The sequence below is a fragment of the Aythya marila genome (assembly GCF_965140915.1).
Source record: "Aythya marila genome assembly, chromosome: 3".
Classification (NCBI taxonomy): Eukaryota; Metazoa; Chordata; class Aves; order Anseriformes; family Anatidae; genus Aythya; species Aythya marila.
Window position 1 is genome coordinate 25,185,721 of NC_139044.1, and position 19,513 is coordinate 25,205,233.

Here is a 19,513-nt window from a genome sequence, read left to right on the forward strand (position 1 = left end):
AAATGGATGCAATTCCAGTATCTTATTATGAAGGTGAACAAGTATCTATTCTCCATTACTCATCTTTAAATATAAGGGTACAACAATTACAGTATATGAATGTTAATTGAACCATTTTGCAAATAAAGTGACATACTGGATATATTATTTCTTTGGTGTGCTCTCTGGTCTCTCTGAAAGCAAACTGCACTAGTAATCCCATGGCAGCAGGAAGCTCTCCCTCCATGATGAGCCTGGATCCAGGTCTGCTAACATGTGCTGTGTGGAACAGCTGACGAGGCGTTTGCCCATAGGTTTTTATCATTGTTTCAAGAGCTCTTCTCTGAACAGGATCCTCAACAGCAGAAACATCCATCCCAAAATAGGTCTAGAGAGGAGAAAAGAGGGGAGGGGTGAGAAAGAGCTTGTCCAATATTTCTTTGGGAAAGATTTCTAAACACACACGTGCAAATTTAAAAGTTGGACCCATCAGTTCTTCAGCTGGACTGGAATCCATCCCACAATCCTGAATAAGGATTAATAAGGATAAGGCTCTCCTGAATAAGGTGCCCCTGAGAACAGAAACCATTTCACCTCTTTACTGCAGATAACTACCACCTTCAGACTTATTACCTGAGCTTTTCCTACATGTATTCCACAATTAATTTCAGTCAAAGGTTTTCTTAGCAGACTTTTACTAATCTGTGTGAAAGCTGAAGGGTTGCTGATGATAAAAAGAAAGCTTTGTTTACGTCTTTATAATTAATTTATCAAAGCTCTGGTTTGAAATGGGAGGAAGAATCTCTATATTCCAGAGAAATGGGAATTCTTCTCTACTTTTCTTTCTTCATAATTAACCGTGTCTCTAACTGTGTACCACATCCTTTTTATCAGTCGCACTGACAAATGCCTTCACTGCTCACTTGAAAAAAGTTAATGCATTTACACAAATATCATGTTTTAAGTTGCAGATAACTAAATCAGTACTTACGCATGAGAAAGGAAAGGGAAGCAAAGTATTTGGATGGCTACTTAGAAAGTAAAAGCCACCACTACCAAACATGACTGCTATTAGCTCCTCCAACAACTATGGAGCACATAGAAAGTGCACACCCACTTGAAACCAGGACTGCTGGGCTGACCAAGCCTTGTGATAGTAATGATTGAAGCTTAAAAAATGTATTTCAATCTGAGATGCCAGTGTTATAGTAAGTCAGTAATGGCACTCTGGAAGATTTTACATTAATGAAGACTTATTTGACTCTTCTGAAATTAAGCTTACTGGAAGATAAATGCTTATTAAGCAAAACAAGATTTATATATATATAAATAAAGGGAAGAATACAAATACTGAGCACAGGAGAATATGAATTATTTTAAACTTATCAAAACCTGCAGCAGAGTCTGCCTAAATTGAAGGCTTCCTTTCCATAAGAAGGAATTATACCTTACAAACAGCTACCAACACCAAGCCTGTATACCACTGCAAACAACTAACTATTGAGAAAGTGTAAATTGTAAACCCCATACCTGATCATTCCTTATACCTATCTCTAGGCAAAAAAGAAATTCACACGCTAGTCCCTGGGATCTTCTCAGTTCTCCTTAAAACCTTCTCTTATTCTTTAACATTTTGTGAGCAAGGGAACTTGCTCCATGCTGGACGTTCTCCAAGCAAATTAGACTGAACTTTTCCCCCATTAAGTTACTAAGTACAATGAACAAACATGAAGCTTGATAATTAATACTTACTGCAGGATGAAAGACATTAATGGCCTGAACAGAGGCTTTGCCTTTTTGTTTATAACCAAACACCAAGTCAATCCAGTGACAGATTGTCTGGGAAACTTGATCAGACTCCAGAGCCTGACGATGGATCAAGATGAACAGACGAGGGTCATTACGAGCCCAAGGGGGAAGATTAACATGGTTAACTCTGTCACCATTTTGACGTACTCCAAAATCAAAACCTAGAAGCATGGGAGTAAATGTTCCAACATTTTAGTTTACAGTGAGTTCAAAAGCATCTTTATAGGGTTTTTATAAAGGCTAACTATTAAGCACAGTTATTGCTAATCAGCGGAGCAGCATCCTTAACAAATCCCTTCACACACATTCAAATGGAGAATCAGATAAATAGAAAACAGTCCTTTGCAGCTTGGAAAGAGTTTAAAAAATTTCCCTTATGTCTTACACAACAGCTTTTGTAGCCTAACACAAATTAATGCCAGATTTCTCCCACATATCTACTACTTAGCATATTCAATCACATAAAAGTGTTCTCTGTTTCAACCCCAACTCAACCCTCTGGCTGTTTTGGGTATATATTTTTGGTATCCTCATAGTATACCTTCTCTGTTAACTAGAAAGTCTGGAAGGTAGAAAAATTCCGGGATAAGTTCCTTCACATCAGTCATCGATTCATATGAAGAGAGGCGCCACGTTGTGTTGGTAGAATGAAAAGTTCTGTCTGGGATGTCAAAACTTTGATCTATAAGGAAAACCAAACCAAACTTGTAACATCAACGATGGACATAAAAACACCTGCACATCCACAACTTCAAGAAGTTTACCACTTTGTAGATAGCTGAGAACATTTGGAATTTGTCTATCTTGATTACTATGTGTAAAACAAGGACTGGAAGTCAAATATAGTATGTTTATAGTAAAATGCCAAGCTACGGTGTAAACAAATTAAATATACAGCTCTATTGTCTAGCTTGATAATTCCAGAATAGGTCTATTGTGTAAGCACAGTACATTTAATTTTAGTGATCTCAGCTATTTGGAATTGATGCTATGCTAAACAAGAGTTAAATACAGCTTTCCTGGGTTGCTGAGACAAGATTCAGATGCGAAAGGCAAGTGAAAGCAAAAAGTAGTCTTACCTTGATAGGCTAAAAACATCTTAGTAAAAGGCGGCAGCCTCACTAGGAAATGAAGCACAGTTCCACTGTTGGAATAATGAGATCCATAGTGATACGGCTGGACAGGGGGCATTGGATCATCCTCCCGTGCTCCTTTACGGTACTCTTCTTCTAAATACTAGAAAAGTAGTAGGGAAAAATATCACAAATCTCCTACTTCAACTTCAACACAGACAGCTTGCTTTTATCATCAAGTCTAACTGCTGAGATCACTTAGTATTTCAACACTTCAGCTCCTCGAAAACTTAAGATATGCCCAACACCATCACTTTTTTATAGAAAATTTCCACCGTCAACACCTACTACAGTATACTTTTCTGAAGTTGTATATTCACTCAGTTTTACCACCTACCATTCAAATAGTATTCCAGCAATTGTTCTGAATGCCCATTCAAAATAAGTCGCTGTCTTCTAAAAAAAACTTCTAAATTTTATTCACAGTTCAACTCCATTTTGCAGGTATTTAACTGGACTCTTAACTTATAGAAAAATCAGGCAGTTTGGCACTTTACAAAAGCCATGAAAATGCTGTGCTAACACTAGAAAAATAAGGGACAATCCTATTCCCTGCATTCTAATAAGAAAAGTAAAATCTTGCCTACATTGTTTAGGAAAAACACAAACTTTTAGAGGAACAATACATTTACAAGTGATTTAGAATCAAATAGACTAAGTGTCCAGAGACATGTGACCGCTTCTACAATCCAACTAGGGATCAAAGTCTTGAGTTAGTTTAACTTACCTGCTGTCTTTTATTACTTATGCATTTTTTCCCTTTTATAACACTGCAGAGAAATTGTACAGTCTTTTCAATATTGCAAATACTGCTTTTTTCCATGTAAATAATATCCTAGACCATTTCAACAGAAATAAGCTTTAACGTCCAGTTACAAATGCTTTCCAGCCCCACCAGTTTATTTCCTACACCCTTAAAAAAGGCAGAAGAGCAAAATTCCCTAAAGAGCCCAATAATCATAACAGTCCAAGTTAAAATAGCAGAGTACTTGAGGGAAAACAGCTTTTCAGTTATCTAACAAAAACATTAGGCACAAGTTTAATACAAACCACGTTAGTGAAACAGCAATAATTTATCTTCCTGATCTTTAGAGATCTTTAAATATATATGTTCATGTGTAAGACCATACTAATTTAACCTCTGAAGCAGTACCACATGGGAAGAATAAATTGATTTATGACATCAGGTACAGGAACAATCACAGGTTCCAAACAAAAAAATCTGAGAAAAGATAATACACTGGAGATGACAATTCCATAAACAAAATACTGTGTGTCCCCTTATCATTACATATTTTTAAAAGCCTCCATATTTGTACATAGGAAAGACAAAAAGCAGGTATCTTAGTTACCTTGTAAGTATCTACATAACGATCCTCTTTTTCTTTGGACTGCACAGCTATTGGTTTGACCAGATTTCTGTAACAGAAGTAGCACCCATATCTTGTCATTTTATAAATGATCTTTGATTCACACCACTTAATAATGCATCATTAAGAATAAGGAAATAATCACAAAAAGGACAAGCAAAACAGCATTTTTTTTTTAAGAGTTCAAAAAATAAAGCAGACATTCCCAGTTAGTGCTATCAAGGCAAACTTCATAGGCTACCCCATAGCACACTAACAGGCTGGCAAGTGCACTCAAAGTGCTTCCATCAAAGCAGAAGCATTATTTAAAAGCGAAGACTCCGCGCATTAATGTCAAAAGCAGCTTAACAGCAATTTATTATGGTGGGACACTTCATGTTGATCTATTTATAGTTAAGGCAATAGTATTTTGTAACTGGCCAATTTTTCTTAATGGTATTATTTTCTTTTGCTTTTTTGCTATTTGGCCTGGTAGTCTTTAGTCACAAATTTAAACATACGACTTTTATTTAAAATCAATAGACTATCACTTTACAACAGTAGGTAAGTCCAATCTATAACATTCTGTGAATATATACTCACACCACTAGGTATGTTACTTCAATATCCTAGGTGAAACAGTCACATGTTGTAAAAAGCTCAAGTTATTGTGTATGAGTCTTATCCTTGAACAGTTGCATTCATGTATGTGCATGATTTAATACGATGAAGTTACATAGCTACACTGAATAGTCAGTTTGAGTATTTGGAAATAAACAGTTCCAAACATTTCATATTACCTATATACTGATGGATCATTTAGGTCCAGTGTTTCATTGGTGTAGTCAGAAAGTATAAAGGGAAATACTGGATATTGCATGAGATCATTGAAGGAGCGTCCCGCATGTTTGTTTAAATGAGTCAGGTACTCAAAGTTAGTAATCTGTCCTGTGCACCACAGGTGGGTCAAAGCAGTAATGTTTCCATACTCCAAAAGATTAGGCAAATTGTTAGTTAAGATGTTGTGGTACACATCATCACGGACCTAGAAGAAAATACCATACATTTAATCATATGGTTTAAAAGCTTCAAAAAAAATAATAAATAAAGCTTAGTAAGTTTCTCACAAATTCCCAGAAATCTGTTGTAACCAAGTAATGTTTAGCATTACTAAAATTTCTTTAACATCTTAATACAAAGATATTTTACACTGTGATTTTGTCTGTCTGTCTAGAAGCCTAGCTGAGCAGAGTTTTTTCCAAAGATATTAAGTAGAATTTATTATTAGGTCATGCAACAGATCTCCTTAAAAAATAATACATGAACATGTTATGAAGACACCGCAAAATCCTTTGATATATTATTATGTATTGGTGCCATGTTACCTTTGTATTATCAAAAGCCAAGAGTAAAGTCCTGCCATTTGTTAGAAATATTTCCACAGCATTGTCTCTTAGCTGCCACCAGCGCTTATGAACTTCCTTAATTTCCTCATAGGTCCAAGAAAATGAAGCTGGTTCAGTTTCTCCATGAAAACTCTGAGGAAGATACAATTGAAAAGTTAACCTAAAAAGTAGGTTTCCCAAACAAGCAACTTTTCTTCAGTGAGACCAGTTTATAACCATACAGCATATCACAAAGCAAACTTGGATAATTTTGCTGTGATGCTTTAAGATATTTTGTGACTTTTTTCATAGACATTTCCTATCCCCCCCTCTCCTCAAGGCAATCACATATACTTCTCACAGCCACTTCAGTACCCTATCCAGCACTCCGGACCAAACATACTTTCACTAGCACCTAAACTAAAATATTGGACAAAGTTTTGCCATGCTTGCCATGCCATTTGTCAAACTTTGCCATGAATCCCAATTCTGCCAGTTCTACAAAGGACAAAGCAGTAAAACAGCAAAACAGCTAGTAGCTTCTCAAAGCACAGGAGTTGTGTTTAGTGAAGGTAAGGAGGAACTCCCTGAAAATACTGTAGGACTTTCAGTAGCATAACCCCTTGCTCAATAATTTTCTTAAATGTCTGTTGGATATACAAACTTGAATTAAGTAATCAGAGCCTTTGTGTATCAGAAAGAAAGTCAGCTTCAATTTCCTATATAAAACATTTTTTTCTTATATAGGATAAGGGGGAGAGGGTTTGAGATTAGAACATCCTATGTAATGAAAAATTCATGTAACAGACGCTGTAAGAATACAGCACAATTCATATATTTGGTAGTTTCTATACATCACAGTGATCCAGCTTCCATTAAGTTATTTCAGGTGCGGCCTAGAGCAAGTTCTGTACATTTAAAGTAATGGACAGAAGTTGCAAAAGACTCCCAATCCACAATTCCCGCCCCAGCCCCAGAAGTTGCTGGATTTCCTCTTCTCTGTTTTCTGCTACTATCACTGACACCACAGGCAGGCACAACAGGAACACTGAACCCAAACTAATCAGTTTCACTGGTCTTGCCCATAGACATCTAATTCTAGCACACAGCAATCTCGGTGACAGAACAAACAATCAGTGACTAGACAAAAGCTATTTACTGTCACAGTTTGGAAAAGTTAAGTATGGACAGTGTGCTCTGATACTTACGGTATGTTCAATTGTGTCTGAAGCATTGTCCTCAACAAAATACATGCCACATTTCCCTGCAGGAAGAAATAGTTGCAAAAAGGTACCATGGTATTACCATTTGTATACTGCACCTTAATTCATACAAACATTTAGTGTCTAGGTGTTAAGAAAACTAAGAACAGTACCTGGACAAGACAGTACTTGGCTGACATAGAACTTATTCCACAACTTTTGGCAAGTACCATGCAACTTTAAAACTAACTACAATCCAAACACCACTTATGCAAATGCCAAAACTAATCTATACAATATATTATATATGACAAGTCAATCGTCAATCAACAGTTTGGTTTCTTAGCAGTAACATTCCTCATAACATATTCAAGAACAAAAATGTTCTTTAAAATTTCAGCCAAGTATCCACGCACAGCAGAAATTGTAGACAAGGGTATTTATGAGAACCGGCAGTTCTACTTACCTAGCAACAGTTCACCAGCAGTCTCTCTAGAAGGTGCTACGCTGATGCATCTTCGATTAACTCTGAAAGAATTCCAAGTGTAGTATTGCTTACTTTTGGCATGTACCTAAAACTAACAGCCTCAAAGGCTACAACTGAAGGACTACGACCCAAAAGGTTCAAATCCCAAGGAGGTAAAGAAAACGGAACTTCAATTCTCTAGACTTGCACACAACTGTATCTGTATTTAATTTATTGCATTGTATGTTCTCTGTTCTCATTTAAAGTAGGATTAGACCCTGTAATGGGTAGTAAATTAACACAGCTATGGAGTTGTATAACGATCATAAAAGCAAGAAAGAACTATGAGATCTAGTTGCACTGCCTGTCCTGGATATATAAGCAACAAATAAGTAAAGAAATCCCATCAGACTGTCCCACAGAATATCCTTATCCCTTTATAACACAAGATACTATATGCTTTCAGTGATTTTTGACATAATGGAGACTGTGTTTTAAGTGTCAGAAAACCTACATATTGGTAGTTCTGATCCCTTGTGCACGTAGCAAGAAAACACCTTCAATTTGACAATAGTCTCTCAACAAACATTAAGAGAATTCAGTAAGGTGAGATAAAGCGAGGACTTATTTTGGGTAGGAAAAAGTGAAAAAAGGAGGTAAATCTTATCAAGAATTACCTTATATGTTCACTTGCAGCTTTGTCCTTAACAGTTGAAGAGTGAGAAGAATATGTTTTGTCTTCAAATAGGTAAGATAAGGGAGGTTTTATCATGCCTATTAAAAAAACAACTAATAAGACACTAGTATTCATTATTATTCAAATCTACTTTTGTAAGAGGTTATAATTACCTTCCTGCTTCTGTCTGTCTGGAAGAAGGTATTTATTTGGAATAGTTAAATAGCACCTCTGCAAGCGGCGCCTCTCTCTGTTTGGGCCCTCTGTTGGATCCAGTTGCCAAGAAGTTGGGTAATAGACTGGGTCATACCAGAGTGCTCTGAAAAATCAAGATATATACATATATATATATATATATATATGGAGCGTAGCAGTAGAGGCAGTATATATTGTTATGCATTCTGTTTTTGTTCAAATGGCAGAGACAGAAGTTCCATGGTAGTAGCACTGGACAGTTTGTCTGCAACAAAATTAAGACTATTTTCATGTAGTTTATGTTCATGTGCTATGCCACTGACTTGCTCATTATGAACTACTACTGTAAGACTGCTCTTAGTTACTAATTCTGATTAAAATAACAATATGATGTGTCCAATGCAATATTATTTTGAAAACTCAGCTATTAGAAACTTTAGTTCAGCAGTGGTAAAAAGCACTGTTGTTTAATTTCTTGTCAAGGCTTAACATCTTGTTCTATGCATATTAGAAAACACTGTAGCTGGATACTAGAGGGAATGACATGAAAAATATTTTGTTTCTCTGTCAGTGTAATGTAAAATATTAAAAACTTCATAACATTCTTCATTCTATTGAACACAGCAAAAATGTAACTGACAAGAAAACAAAACTGTCTCAGTGACAGAAATACTACTTGGCTACCCACCCTAAAAAAAAAAACACGAAGAAAAATCAAGAGTATTTTACAGACCTTTAACGAGATGAATAAATTACAATGATTTACTTTTGCTAATGTCATCTACATACCAAGCATTATATCTCTAAGTATTATGAAGTGCACATCAGACAGTAAGCGTCTCCCCCTCTCAGATGAGAGAACAACTTACCGATCATGTGTAAGCTGCTGAACAAGTTCCTGCCAGTGTCTGCTGGCACTGAGCTCTGCCTTATACATCCCCCTGATGTGCTGGATAACTTTCTTCCTTTCCATTCCTTGTGACAGAGAGACAGCTTGTGTGATGTCTCCAGCTATTTTGGAAATGTCTTTAGATTTTGTATCCAGACGTTGAAAGAGACTGAGGGAAAAAGAATCATGTTTTAAAATGTCAAATCACACTGAGAAGGGAAGGCAAGACAGCAAGAAATCCATATAAAATGCAATCTGTTTGGCACTGGATACCTGTAGTTCGTGTTACAGCAGCTAGAGCAACACCACCTATATTCATATTTTCATGAGACATTAATACCTTCTGCTTCTTAGCCTTAACAAAAAGATGATTGCAACCAAAGACAAGAAAAAACAATCAGAAGATCAATTTATGTGCATTAATATTGTGTGCTTTCGTTACAATAAAACTCTTAAGAACAGTAATTTACTACTGCTCATATTTCTTAAAAGTTATTTAACATAGTGAAGCCTTGTTGCTTATCTGGACAGACTTATCTAAGTTGACCTTAGCAGATGGCTGTAGTTGCCTTCGTTAAAGCACATTGTTTGCATCTCAGCTGACTTTATGGCATGGCCTGGAATGTAAATTAATGGAAAGAACCTCTTACTCTACTACAAGCTATTTCAATTTGTGTTACATCAAGCACCAGCCTGCAGAGCTCACAAAAATGATTCACAGATACTTGCTGAATGTTACATTGTGTTCACTGAAGATGAGGGTTAGTTGCAAGGAAGTTATGTTTAAAAGATCACAGCAAGAGGCAAGCTGATTGGACAGACACAACGGCTGTAAAACTGGAGGTGAAATTCCAAATATCCAAAAAAGTACGTACTCTCAAGATTATGGAACCTACCCAAATGTATATACCCACAATCAAACTGTTTATATAATAGTAATATAGCTGAAAGCTCCTATCCATGTTAATTTCAAATATCCCACACATTTAACAATTACAGAGGTATCTGCAATGGTGTGCCAAGGAGACAGCATTCTAAGGAAGCTCTTGCAGCCCCTTCAAGAAAGCACTTACTTTTGTCGATTATTAGCCATTGTTTTCTCCCAGGCAGCTTTGTTCACACCTTCTTCTATCTCATACTTCTTCTGATCCTGAACAGAAGTTCTATGTTATTTCTCCAAACTCAGAAAAAAGCAAGCAGATGGTGAAGTATATGCCCATTTGAAAAAACACTGGTAGAAAAATCACAGACCTGATACCTTCCCACCATTTAAAACCAAGTCTTCATTTCAGCTGTCATTTTAACATAAAACTACATCTAAATTTATTTTTTTTTTTTGCCAAGAATCACAAAAATTCATTTTTCTCCAGGCAAGGGAATACTAGTAGCTTATTGTGAACTCTCACTTTTGCTTTAAGTAATATACTTAACCAAGTATCATTAAAATGAGCTTGCTGTCAAGTGTAAGCATGTTACAGAAATATTCATAACTCAGAGAATGCCAACATACTTAATCCATGCTCAAAGCAAGCACTGTGTTCATTAAAACTCCATCCATATATAATAGATATATTATCTATCTAACTTAAGCATAACTAGTTTTTAAAGTAAAGTTTTTTATTCACAAACCTCCTTCAAAGCTTTTATTATATCTGGTTTGGGCCGTGTGCTCAGAGGAATGCATTTATAGCCACAACATTTTAAAGTATTCACAAAGTCTCCCGCTGCTAGTTGTTGTTCTTTGCTCATTTCGTCACTGTGATTGTGCATTAACTCACATAAATATAGCACTAATTTAGGTCCATGCTAAAAGACAAAAATAAAGAAGGGAGGGCAAGAAGAGAGGTATGGTCATTCTTAATTGTAAAATACAACACTGAACTTTTTTCTTCCTTAAACTTTATTCCCTCTTCTAGTAAGCCTGGACAGGTTTCTTCTACGTTTTGCTGTAATTTAAAGCTTTGATGTCCAAAGACAAACTTATATAGAAGTGGAAAGAACATGCTAAATTTAATCTTCCACATTATAGTTTCCCCGCAGCATCTTGTGACTTTTTAAACAGCTTACATGGGAAGTAAGTTGCTTTTTCAAATACTCTTGCAATCTTGTCTATGCTTCAGGAAATATGTGCCAGTGGCCCCTAATTTTACCTTGTTTGATTAGCCAAATTAGAATGGACAAATAATGAAGTTAAGCAGACATAGGCAATAAACACACTCCATGTGACACACCAGAAGCCACTGTTAACATACGAGCTCTTTGTTTACTGGTCAGAGCATTGATTTAATTGAATAATGTTCATATGATAATAAACAAGTAAGTATCATAGATTGATTTAAAAAGTACTTTCTCTCCTTAGCGTATAGTGACTCAAACTGTGGCACATCTGATTTCACTTATCTCATGCTTGTAGCTCCTAAAGATCTCAAACTGAAATGCTCCTGTCCAGTTACAACTCCTAAAAAAAATGCTTTCTCTCAAACTTGCAGTATACAATCTGATAGGGGGTATAATCAAAAATGTTTTTTTCCTGGTAAACCCCAAAACGCAGGGAAAAGCTGTGCAGCTACTTGAGTTACAATAACACAGAGTACATAATTCCACTATAAGAGTAAAGGCTAAAGAAAAATAGTGCTTTGCTTAAAGAACAGTAGTGCTTTGATTGACAACTGACATCCTCTTAAACAATAGTGGCAATCAGTTCTTACAAGTTTCAGGAAGTCTACAGTTAGAGTTCCAAGGCAAGGATAATCCCTCATTAATCTACTTGTTCAGGGCACATCAACTTCAAGCATCTTCAGTCAAATCATTCATGTTAAAACCTTTTGTTCCTGCATTGCACAGGAAATGTGATATTTGATGTGTTACAGTCAACATAATCAGAAATAATCACACTTTGCCTCTTACAAAGCTATCTACCCTCAGGACAATATAGTAATTGCAGAGATGAGGGCATTTTATATGATGTGACTGTCATTATTCTATGTGTCAGTAAAATAGCAGTGAACAACTTCAGCCACACAGTTATAGATAACTGTACAATTTAAACCAGAAATGTGAACCCAAGTCCAACAGGCTTTTCTCAAACACTCTGAAGCTTACTTGCAAAGTTGGGCTAAGACAGTCACGCATAATCTCCTGATGGTTCACTTCATGGAGCAACTCCAAAGCCTGTTTTCTTTCTTGTAGTGGTTTTGCTGGAGACAAGATGTGCACAAGAAGCCTCCCAAGTTGTGTACGGAAAGTGTCCTTACATGACAAGAGGATTCTCTTCCACTGCTGCTTGGGTGCGTTCATTCTGCTAGTACCCTAAATAAAGTGACATTTTTTTTTTTAAGTCTTCTCAGTGAGATAGGGCTTCTTTTCACCAGATTTCTTTACGTTGCAAAACAAACTTATTGTTAAAATGAGCAAAATGTTAAAATGAGCAAAACTCCACAAAAACAGTGTTTAAACTAATTTACTGATTTATTACATATTAGAAGGCACTCTACTGAAAATAAAAGCATTTCGTTTTTCTAGTAAGATAAGCATTTTCCCTCGATCTGCCAATATTAGCAATGCAGCTCCTACCTAAACTGGATGCTCAGTTAGAAGGACTATACAACAATCTAGAAAATGAACAGAGGGTTTAAAAATCAAAAGGGGTTTTGTTTAATACATAGCTCACATGTTAATCACTAGTTTCAGAATAATGGATTACTTCATATAAGGTTAGAAACCGGACATTTGATTGAGGTGCTGGAGCTCAAAGGAATTAGTAGTCTTTGGAAAATTCTACAAGTAAGGCATGATGAGAAGACCCCACAAACTTCATTTTCCAGAATTAGGGAGAAAAATAGATTGAACTATTTTTTTTATAAAGATGACTTCAGGAAAATAAAGATGCAAGAAGCAATAAGCTAGATTTTCCAATATAATCATTTCAAATTACTCAAGTGAAACCTAGTCATCTTGGAAAGGCTGACAGGCTAACAATTGTATGGTAGAAAAGAAACTCTGTTCTTTGGCAATAATTTAAAAAAGGTTTGCCCCCCTAGTTACATCACCAATGTTATTTACATTTATAGTATATATAAATCACTCAAATTCTCCTTTTCATGCATCATCTGTAGATATATAGCAGACCTACTTTTATAGCGTCCAGGAACATACCTCAATATTTACGGGGAAAAAGTTGACTACAGAAATCTATCCAACCTTTGCATACTCATTCAACAATCAGAATTTTGCCAAGTGTTACAGTTAAATCAGGACAGATGCATTTATTATTTCACAACTTCAGAATAACTGGGAAGCTGAACAGTTTTTAACAATTCTACAGCTGGATTGAGAGAGGCAGCAAGAAAAACATTTTATGCCTAAAGCTTTCTGTCCTTAAAAGTTCCTTGTAAATGAACCTTATGAAATATGTTTTAATGGGGAAAACATCTAATTAGTAACTTACGAGGGATAGTTTGATTCCTTCCACCAACATTTTGAACATGTCTTTCAGAAAAGGATTTGTTCTGTTAGGCAGTTCTTGCTGGTTTTCTTCTTCAGGAACTTCCAGCTGGGATGCTGAAAGTCTGCTTTGACTTGTGGTTTCTGTTATACCCAGTAAATCAAGGCACTCTTCAGTAGATGCTTAAATTTTAAGAGGCACAAATAGGTCAGTACCATCTCAACCAAACTAATCCCATGTTCCTTCAAATGGCATTAAATCAAATATCATCTTTACTCCATTGTTTTAAGTATCAACATGTACTCCTTATTTCAATTCCCTTAGGTATCAGTTTATTCAGTATTCACAGTTAATCATGGAGCAGTTCAATTCTTTGTCCCACATGCTAAACTCTTGCTTCTGTGAAATTTTAACTAACCCCCCAAGTCATCATAGACTTGCTAACAAATTTAGCCATTTCATAGAAACATGCAAACTGATAAATTTTAAAAGAGAAAGCAAGAGCTCCCTTTGTCAAACTTAGGCCTTCAGGTCATAATTCAGGCAGCTTAGATGAACTAATGTAGAAGTACAATACCTAGTTCAGTTCATTCAGATATTCAGGTTTGATTGTCAGTTATGTAATACTGACAAATTACTGAGAGTTTTATGTTTTTATAGTTAACTCCATTAAGCCAACATCAACAGCATTACATTTTTGAACACAAACTCTCCAAAAGCAAATATTGATTTTTCATACGGTACTGCACTGGCACTGTCAAAATAGAAATGTACAAAAAAACCCTACCTAAATAAATGAGTCTGTTAACAGCTAGGACAGTTAGCCTCTGTAATCTTTGTACAAATTCAGTCTCAGTGGCGTGGATAGGATGTTCTTGACTCATTCTTCGTTGCATCATCATGTTGAACTCCTCACTTGCTACTGAACGCATTTTCATCAGCAGAGCATCAGACTGAGCGAGTGAAAATTTTCTGGAACCTTGAAGCAGAGAAACATTAATAATACCCTACTATTAATAGCATCCTACTAAAACACACGAATTCACCACTCGGTTACTGCTTTTATCCAAACATTTTGCATCATTTCAGGAAATCAAGCATTTGAAATATGCTAATATTAAAGGGAAAAAGCATCATTTGAGTGTTTGCCTCTTTCTTTTAACGTTTTATATTTAAAAACATACAAAATTCAAGAAATGGCACCATAAAATGATTTAGTCTCAAGATCAGATTTATTGTGCAACTTATATATTTTTGTGCAAAGAAGTCACTCAATCCATTTTCACTGTGCAATTATGATAAAGGATGCATTAGTTTTTAATATGGTATTACTCACTTTTAATATCAGAAGCTGACTACCAACACAACTGAGGAGTCACTATATTAACAGTGTATAAACAAATGCATTTTGTACCACATGAGAACTATTTCTATCTTACCAGAACACTCCTTGGAAAAACAATTCTTGAAATGAACTGCTGAGCATTGACTGTACTTCATTCTTTTTGAAGTAACTACAACCACACACACACCCCTGGTGCCTTACTAGATTACCTCACAAATATTTTCACTGTATTTACTGGGCTGACGGAGAGGAGTCTCATAGGCTGACCATATTACGAAAAAGGTTCCCATAGAAAACAAGGAATAAAAGATTTTTTAAAAGAAGTGAAATACTTCAGGTTTTTAAATTACATCTTCTACACGCCTTAAATGTGGCTTCATTTAAATGCAACATACAAATTAAAGTTCCAGCCAGAAGAATCCAAAAGCTTTGCAGAATGATTCACAAACCATCCAATACAGACACAGTATTATTGTTAAACCTAGAACTGTACAAATGTTTTATGAAAGTTTCCATGGTAGAGTCCAGCTCCCCCACATTCCCAGCTGAATTTGCAGTGCCAGATGTTTCTTCAGGATAATCACTAATTAAAAGCTGTGCAACAGTGCAATCCCCACATTGTAGCTGCATTCAACTTAGAAGCACTTTTTTTTTTGTATTTCAATATTACTACGAAGTTAAGTACTATGAACTACCTTTAAAATGTTTTTACTATGCAACTTTCCAGTTGATATTCTCTTCCAAAGGTGGCAGTATCTGCCTTTAGAGACTAATGAGAAAGTTAACTGAAGTTTCAATTTCATACTCCCATTCTCCCCTTGTAATACAAAACCAAGTTTAAAATGGGTAGGTTACACTGTTCTAAAATATGATTAATATATAAAGCCAATAAATCATGATGTATTTTAGAGCAGTGTAATCTATACCCATTTTGAACTTGTGTTTTCATAGAAAAAGCAAAACAAGTTTTGTAGATATTTCATTAGTAACACAGAGACAAGAGTACAAGTATATTACACTTTTGCTACTAACCAGCAATGCCTTTACGCTTTTGAAACATTGCACGATGTGGTGCAGATAGGGATGGGACTGATCCAGCCTGCTCCTGAGCATCTTGGTTTGCTGTAGTTTTTATTAATTCAATAGCTGCTTGAAGAACTCTTAACTGCAGAGCAACTGCCATATCTACGGAAAGAGGCATAATAAAGGCCAAATGGCATGCTTTCTGTACAAGTCTAAGATTTTTTTCCAGATATTTGTTAAAAGTAAAAGAAAACAGTGTAAGAGGTAAAATTCTTGATTCCAAGAAATCATGTTGAAAGTCATCTCATCATTATACAAATGCATATGGTACAGAATTGAGTTCTCAACATAGAAGCCATAGAATTTAATTACTAGAAAATAAGCTCAATGAAACTTTACAGAAGGTTTCTATTTAAACATCCTGATCAAAGTCTTATGGTCATTGTTCATTTATATTAGCAGTACACAATTCTTTACCACAAGACAGGCTTCCAAGTAAGAGTAGTACTTTGAGAACCACTTAAAAGAAGATTCATCACCAAAAAATGCCCCTTCACCCTCAACTGGAAGATCAATGGGGAAGGATTTACTTCTCCAGTCCTGTGACCCCAAAAAATAAGCAAATAACTTACTTTGCATTCTTGTATTTTTACTATTTTGAAGATGACCCAGCAGCACAATGAGGTCTTCAATAACACGAAAATATTGCGAACCCGAGGAGCTGCAGGCATGAATTGCAACTGCTACCAGCAACTGTTGTATATCGCATGCAAGCAACTTGTAGTCATTCAGGGGAATGCTGCAAAATTGTAATCATCAGAAACGTTACAATTTAGTAGATATAACCTGTACAATGACCTATTACTACTGCTCTTGCTACTTCTGCCAGCCATACCTACTATATTGTATTTAATTTGAAATTAGTACTTCTGAAGATATTACTGCTATAGGCTAGAAAATTGTAATCTAAGACTCTTTTCAGCCTTAACTTTTGCAAATTGAATGCCTGGAAAATCCTTGAGATAGATTAACATTAGGATTGTACAGAAGTTTTACTGGAAAAGTAGTATTTTTTTAAATGAGACTTATAAGATAAAGAACAGTTCTGAATCCTAAACTCCTCACAAGGGTGTCTCAAGAAATTCAGTTCAATCTCTTTCTGTAACCATGCTGAATTAAAACTATTGGATAAAGGAAATCTGGCTACTTCTTCAGCATATGAACTAATGAAGTACAGGCACAAAACCCCCACCTCTCCTTCCTTTACCGTATAGTTTCTTCAGTAAGTACAGAATATTTATAATTAAATCATTTGACCTACTCAGAATCTCAAATATTAAAAACAGGTAGCACAGGAGGGACACTTCTGCAGTTCTGACATTGTCAACAGATATGGTAGAATGCTACCATCTCCTGGGCCCTACCTAAAAATTTAGGGTACTCAAAGGATACTTCACAACCAGTGTGTTCTATTATTTAAACTAAGTATCTAAATATTAACTTTCATTTGGAGGTGTAGTTAAAAGCTGAAGACTTCAAAAGCAGTTTATTTTCTACACGTTCACTAAACATTTCAAAAGTTAAATAAGGATACTATATACTTCAGTTTTTGCTTCTCTAAAGGTTGTGTCTGGGTTATTTTATAGCAACAGATAAAGTACTCACTTTGTTTCCAGTCCATTAAGAGCAGCCAGTGTATTACACAATACATACAGCAAACCATTATCAAGCAGCAGGTCTGCAACTTTTGAGCAGGAATTTATAATTTGCAGCAGGAGACAGAAGCAGTTATGCAGCAGAACATTATCGTACAAAGAGTTCTCTATTAGACCCAGGACAGGAATGACACACCATTTTTGAAAAAGTCCAACATTCTTGACATCTTCCAGATCAAACCTGTTGAAATAAATACAAGTCAGTCTAACATCTTTACATAGCAACCTAGTGTATGCAGCTATTATAATTAGTAATATATTATTAATGCTGGAATACCAGTCTATACTAGCACTTTGGCAAAGATGTAGATACCAATTTCTTACATTTCATTGCAGTACCACAGAAAACAAGAGCAAAATAAAACACTTTGTAAGGAAACAAAGTATCTAAAAGCATATGTAGTACTTCACCTTACTACAAATGATCTACAGTATGGATTTTATGCAAGCATGTTTTTTTGATCAGTGTACAAGAATGACTTTCTTTCCAGTAATATTACAACTAGCACAGACATCAAGAAACCAGATACACCTTGGCATCAGTACAATATTGACTTGAGAGCAGGTTTGATGCCTTATATCCATTAGTGGTGAGGTTTAGATTAAAGTCTGGCAATTTCTGGCTTATTTCAATTGTAGAATTTCAAATCAGAGTTTCAGGCCTTGTATTACTTGTGCATTAACAAACTCAATTACTTGAAGGTAGCAAACATCTTATCACATGACTGCTATGTACCATCCTAAACTAACCTGAGCCATAAGAATTAACTTTCCAGCCCCACAATGGGTTCTGAGGAAATAACTAGCCCCAAAGCAGAGAACTGTTAAGGAGCCAAAAGGCTTAAGTCTTGCAATTAAACAGGAACATTTTTGGAGTGAAGACCATGCCAACAGACAGAAGCCATTACAAATCCCGCAAAGAAGGCAACTGAAAAGGAGCTTTTTTGAAGATTTATGCATTGCTTGCTGACTGTACTTGGATGTGTGTCCTCCCTGTACAATCACTAAGTAGTCAAGCTAATTCTAAAATATATAAATTTCTTAGAAAGTTAATTTTCTGCTTGAAGGTAATCTGTTCCTACCAATATGGGGTAGCTCATCAGTTCAAGTAAATAGCACTTCTGTCATATTAGCCCTAAAGAAAAAAGAGATTTATAGCCAGCACCAATCCAAGGAAACAAGTAGCATCAAGCTTTTTCCTTAATCACTTACCAAAGTCCAGTAGCAGCAGCCTAGTGACCACTGCTTAAAATTCCCAAGGATAGAAATCATTGTTTCACATAGGATCAGAGAAGAATAGGATGTGTTAAACTGACTACAGTAAATTCAAAGTGCAAAGGCCTTCGAGGTCCTCTGAAGTGCTGAGGGTTTAGAACATCCTGACAGCACCCATGAGATGAAGTTGTTTATCAAAAGCTTAAGGACCATACAATAGCTTTAAGTGGTCTAATGCACTTGAAAAATGTTAAAGCAGTGTTAAAACATGTAAAATATTTGAAGAACTTTGCTTTATGGAAGGAAAAAATAGTACTTAGGAAGCTATTACATCTTTGCCTTCAGCAAGAAAGTGCACTACTTTTAGTTTAAATGTTAAGTTACAGGATACAAAAGCAAAGCATTACTTACTCTTCATCCAAGCCAACGGAGCGGCCAAAGAGCATTTCCAAAAAGCACTCTACAACTTCCTGAGTCCCCTGGTGAAGGTAGAGCTGGTTAGCAAGCAAGGAGAAGCCACGATTCTTTAGGAACTTCTCCTTCTGCTCCCTCCTTGCTCTGTTGAAATATGCATCCAACAACTAAAAATAAATATATAATTACAACATAAGATGTACATATTTAACAACTTGCCTAAAAGTTTAGTTCTTGCCTACAATTTAAACAGTTTGAAATCAATGATTTTTAA

General features: G+C 35.7%; 1 protein-coding gene across 3 annotated transcripts in view; it reads right to left on the reverse strand.

Annotated features, from left to right (window-relative positions):
* LYST (lysosomal trafficking regulator) overlaps positions 1 to 19,513 on the reverse strand; it is an 81,078-nt gene that overhangs the window by 11,250 nt on the left and 50,315 nt on the right. For all 3 annotated transcript variants that reach the window (XM_082756761.1, XM_082756762.1, XM_082756763.1), the window contains 21 exons: positions 19,237 to 19,406; positions 17,561 to 17,791; positions 16,528 to 16,694; positions 15,905 to 16,057; positions 14,315 to 14,506; positions 13,531 to 13,709; positions 12,186 to 12,392; positions 10,713 to 10,889; positions 10,157 to 10,233; positions 9,064 to 9,252; positions 8,173 to 8,318; positions 8,001 to 8,097; positions 7,324 to 7,385; positions 6,864 to 6,919; positions 5,656 to 5,808; positions 5,071 to 5,315; positions 4,274 to 4,340; positions 2,868 to 3,024; positions 2,330 to 2,470; positions 1,732 to 1,949; positions 137 to 367 (listed from right to left, as the gene is read on the reverse strand). In XM_082756761.1, the coding sequence (XP_082612887.1) occupies positions 137 to 367; positions 1,732 to 1,949; positions 2,330 to 2,470; positions 2,868 to 3,024; positions 4,274 to 4,340; positions 5,071 to 5,315; positions 5,656 to 5,808; positions 6,864 to 6,919; positions 7,324 to 7,385; positions 8,001 to 8,097; positions 8,173 to 8,318; positions 9,064 to 9,252; positions 10,157 to 10,233; positions 10,713 to 10,889; positions 12,186 to 12,392; positions 13,531 to 13,709; positions 14,315 to 14,506; positions 15,905 to 16,057; positions 16,528 to 16,694; positions 17,561 to 17,791; positions 19,237 to 19,406 (3,315 nt within the window). The remainder of the gene's footprint in view (positions 1 to 136; positions 368 to 1,731; positions 1,950 to 2,329; positions 2,471 to 2,867; positions 3,025 to 4,273; positions 4,341 to 5,070; positions 5,316 to 5,655; positions 5,809 to 6,863; positions 6,920 to 7,323; positions 7,386 to 8,000; positions 8,098 to 8,172; positions 8,319 to 9,063; positions 9,253 to 10,156; positions 10,234 to 10,712; positions 10,890 to 12,185; positions 12,393 to 13,530; positions 13,710 to 14,314; positions 14,507 to 15,904; positions 16,058 to 16,527; positions 16,695 to 17,560; positions 17,792 to 19,236; positions 19,407 to 19,513) is intronic.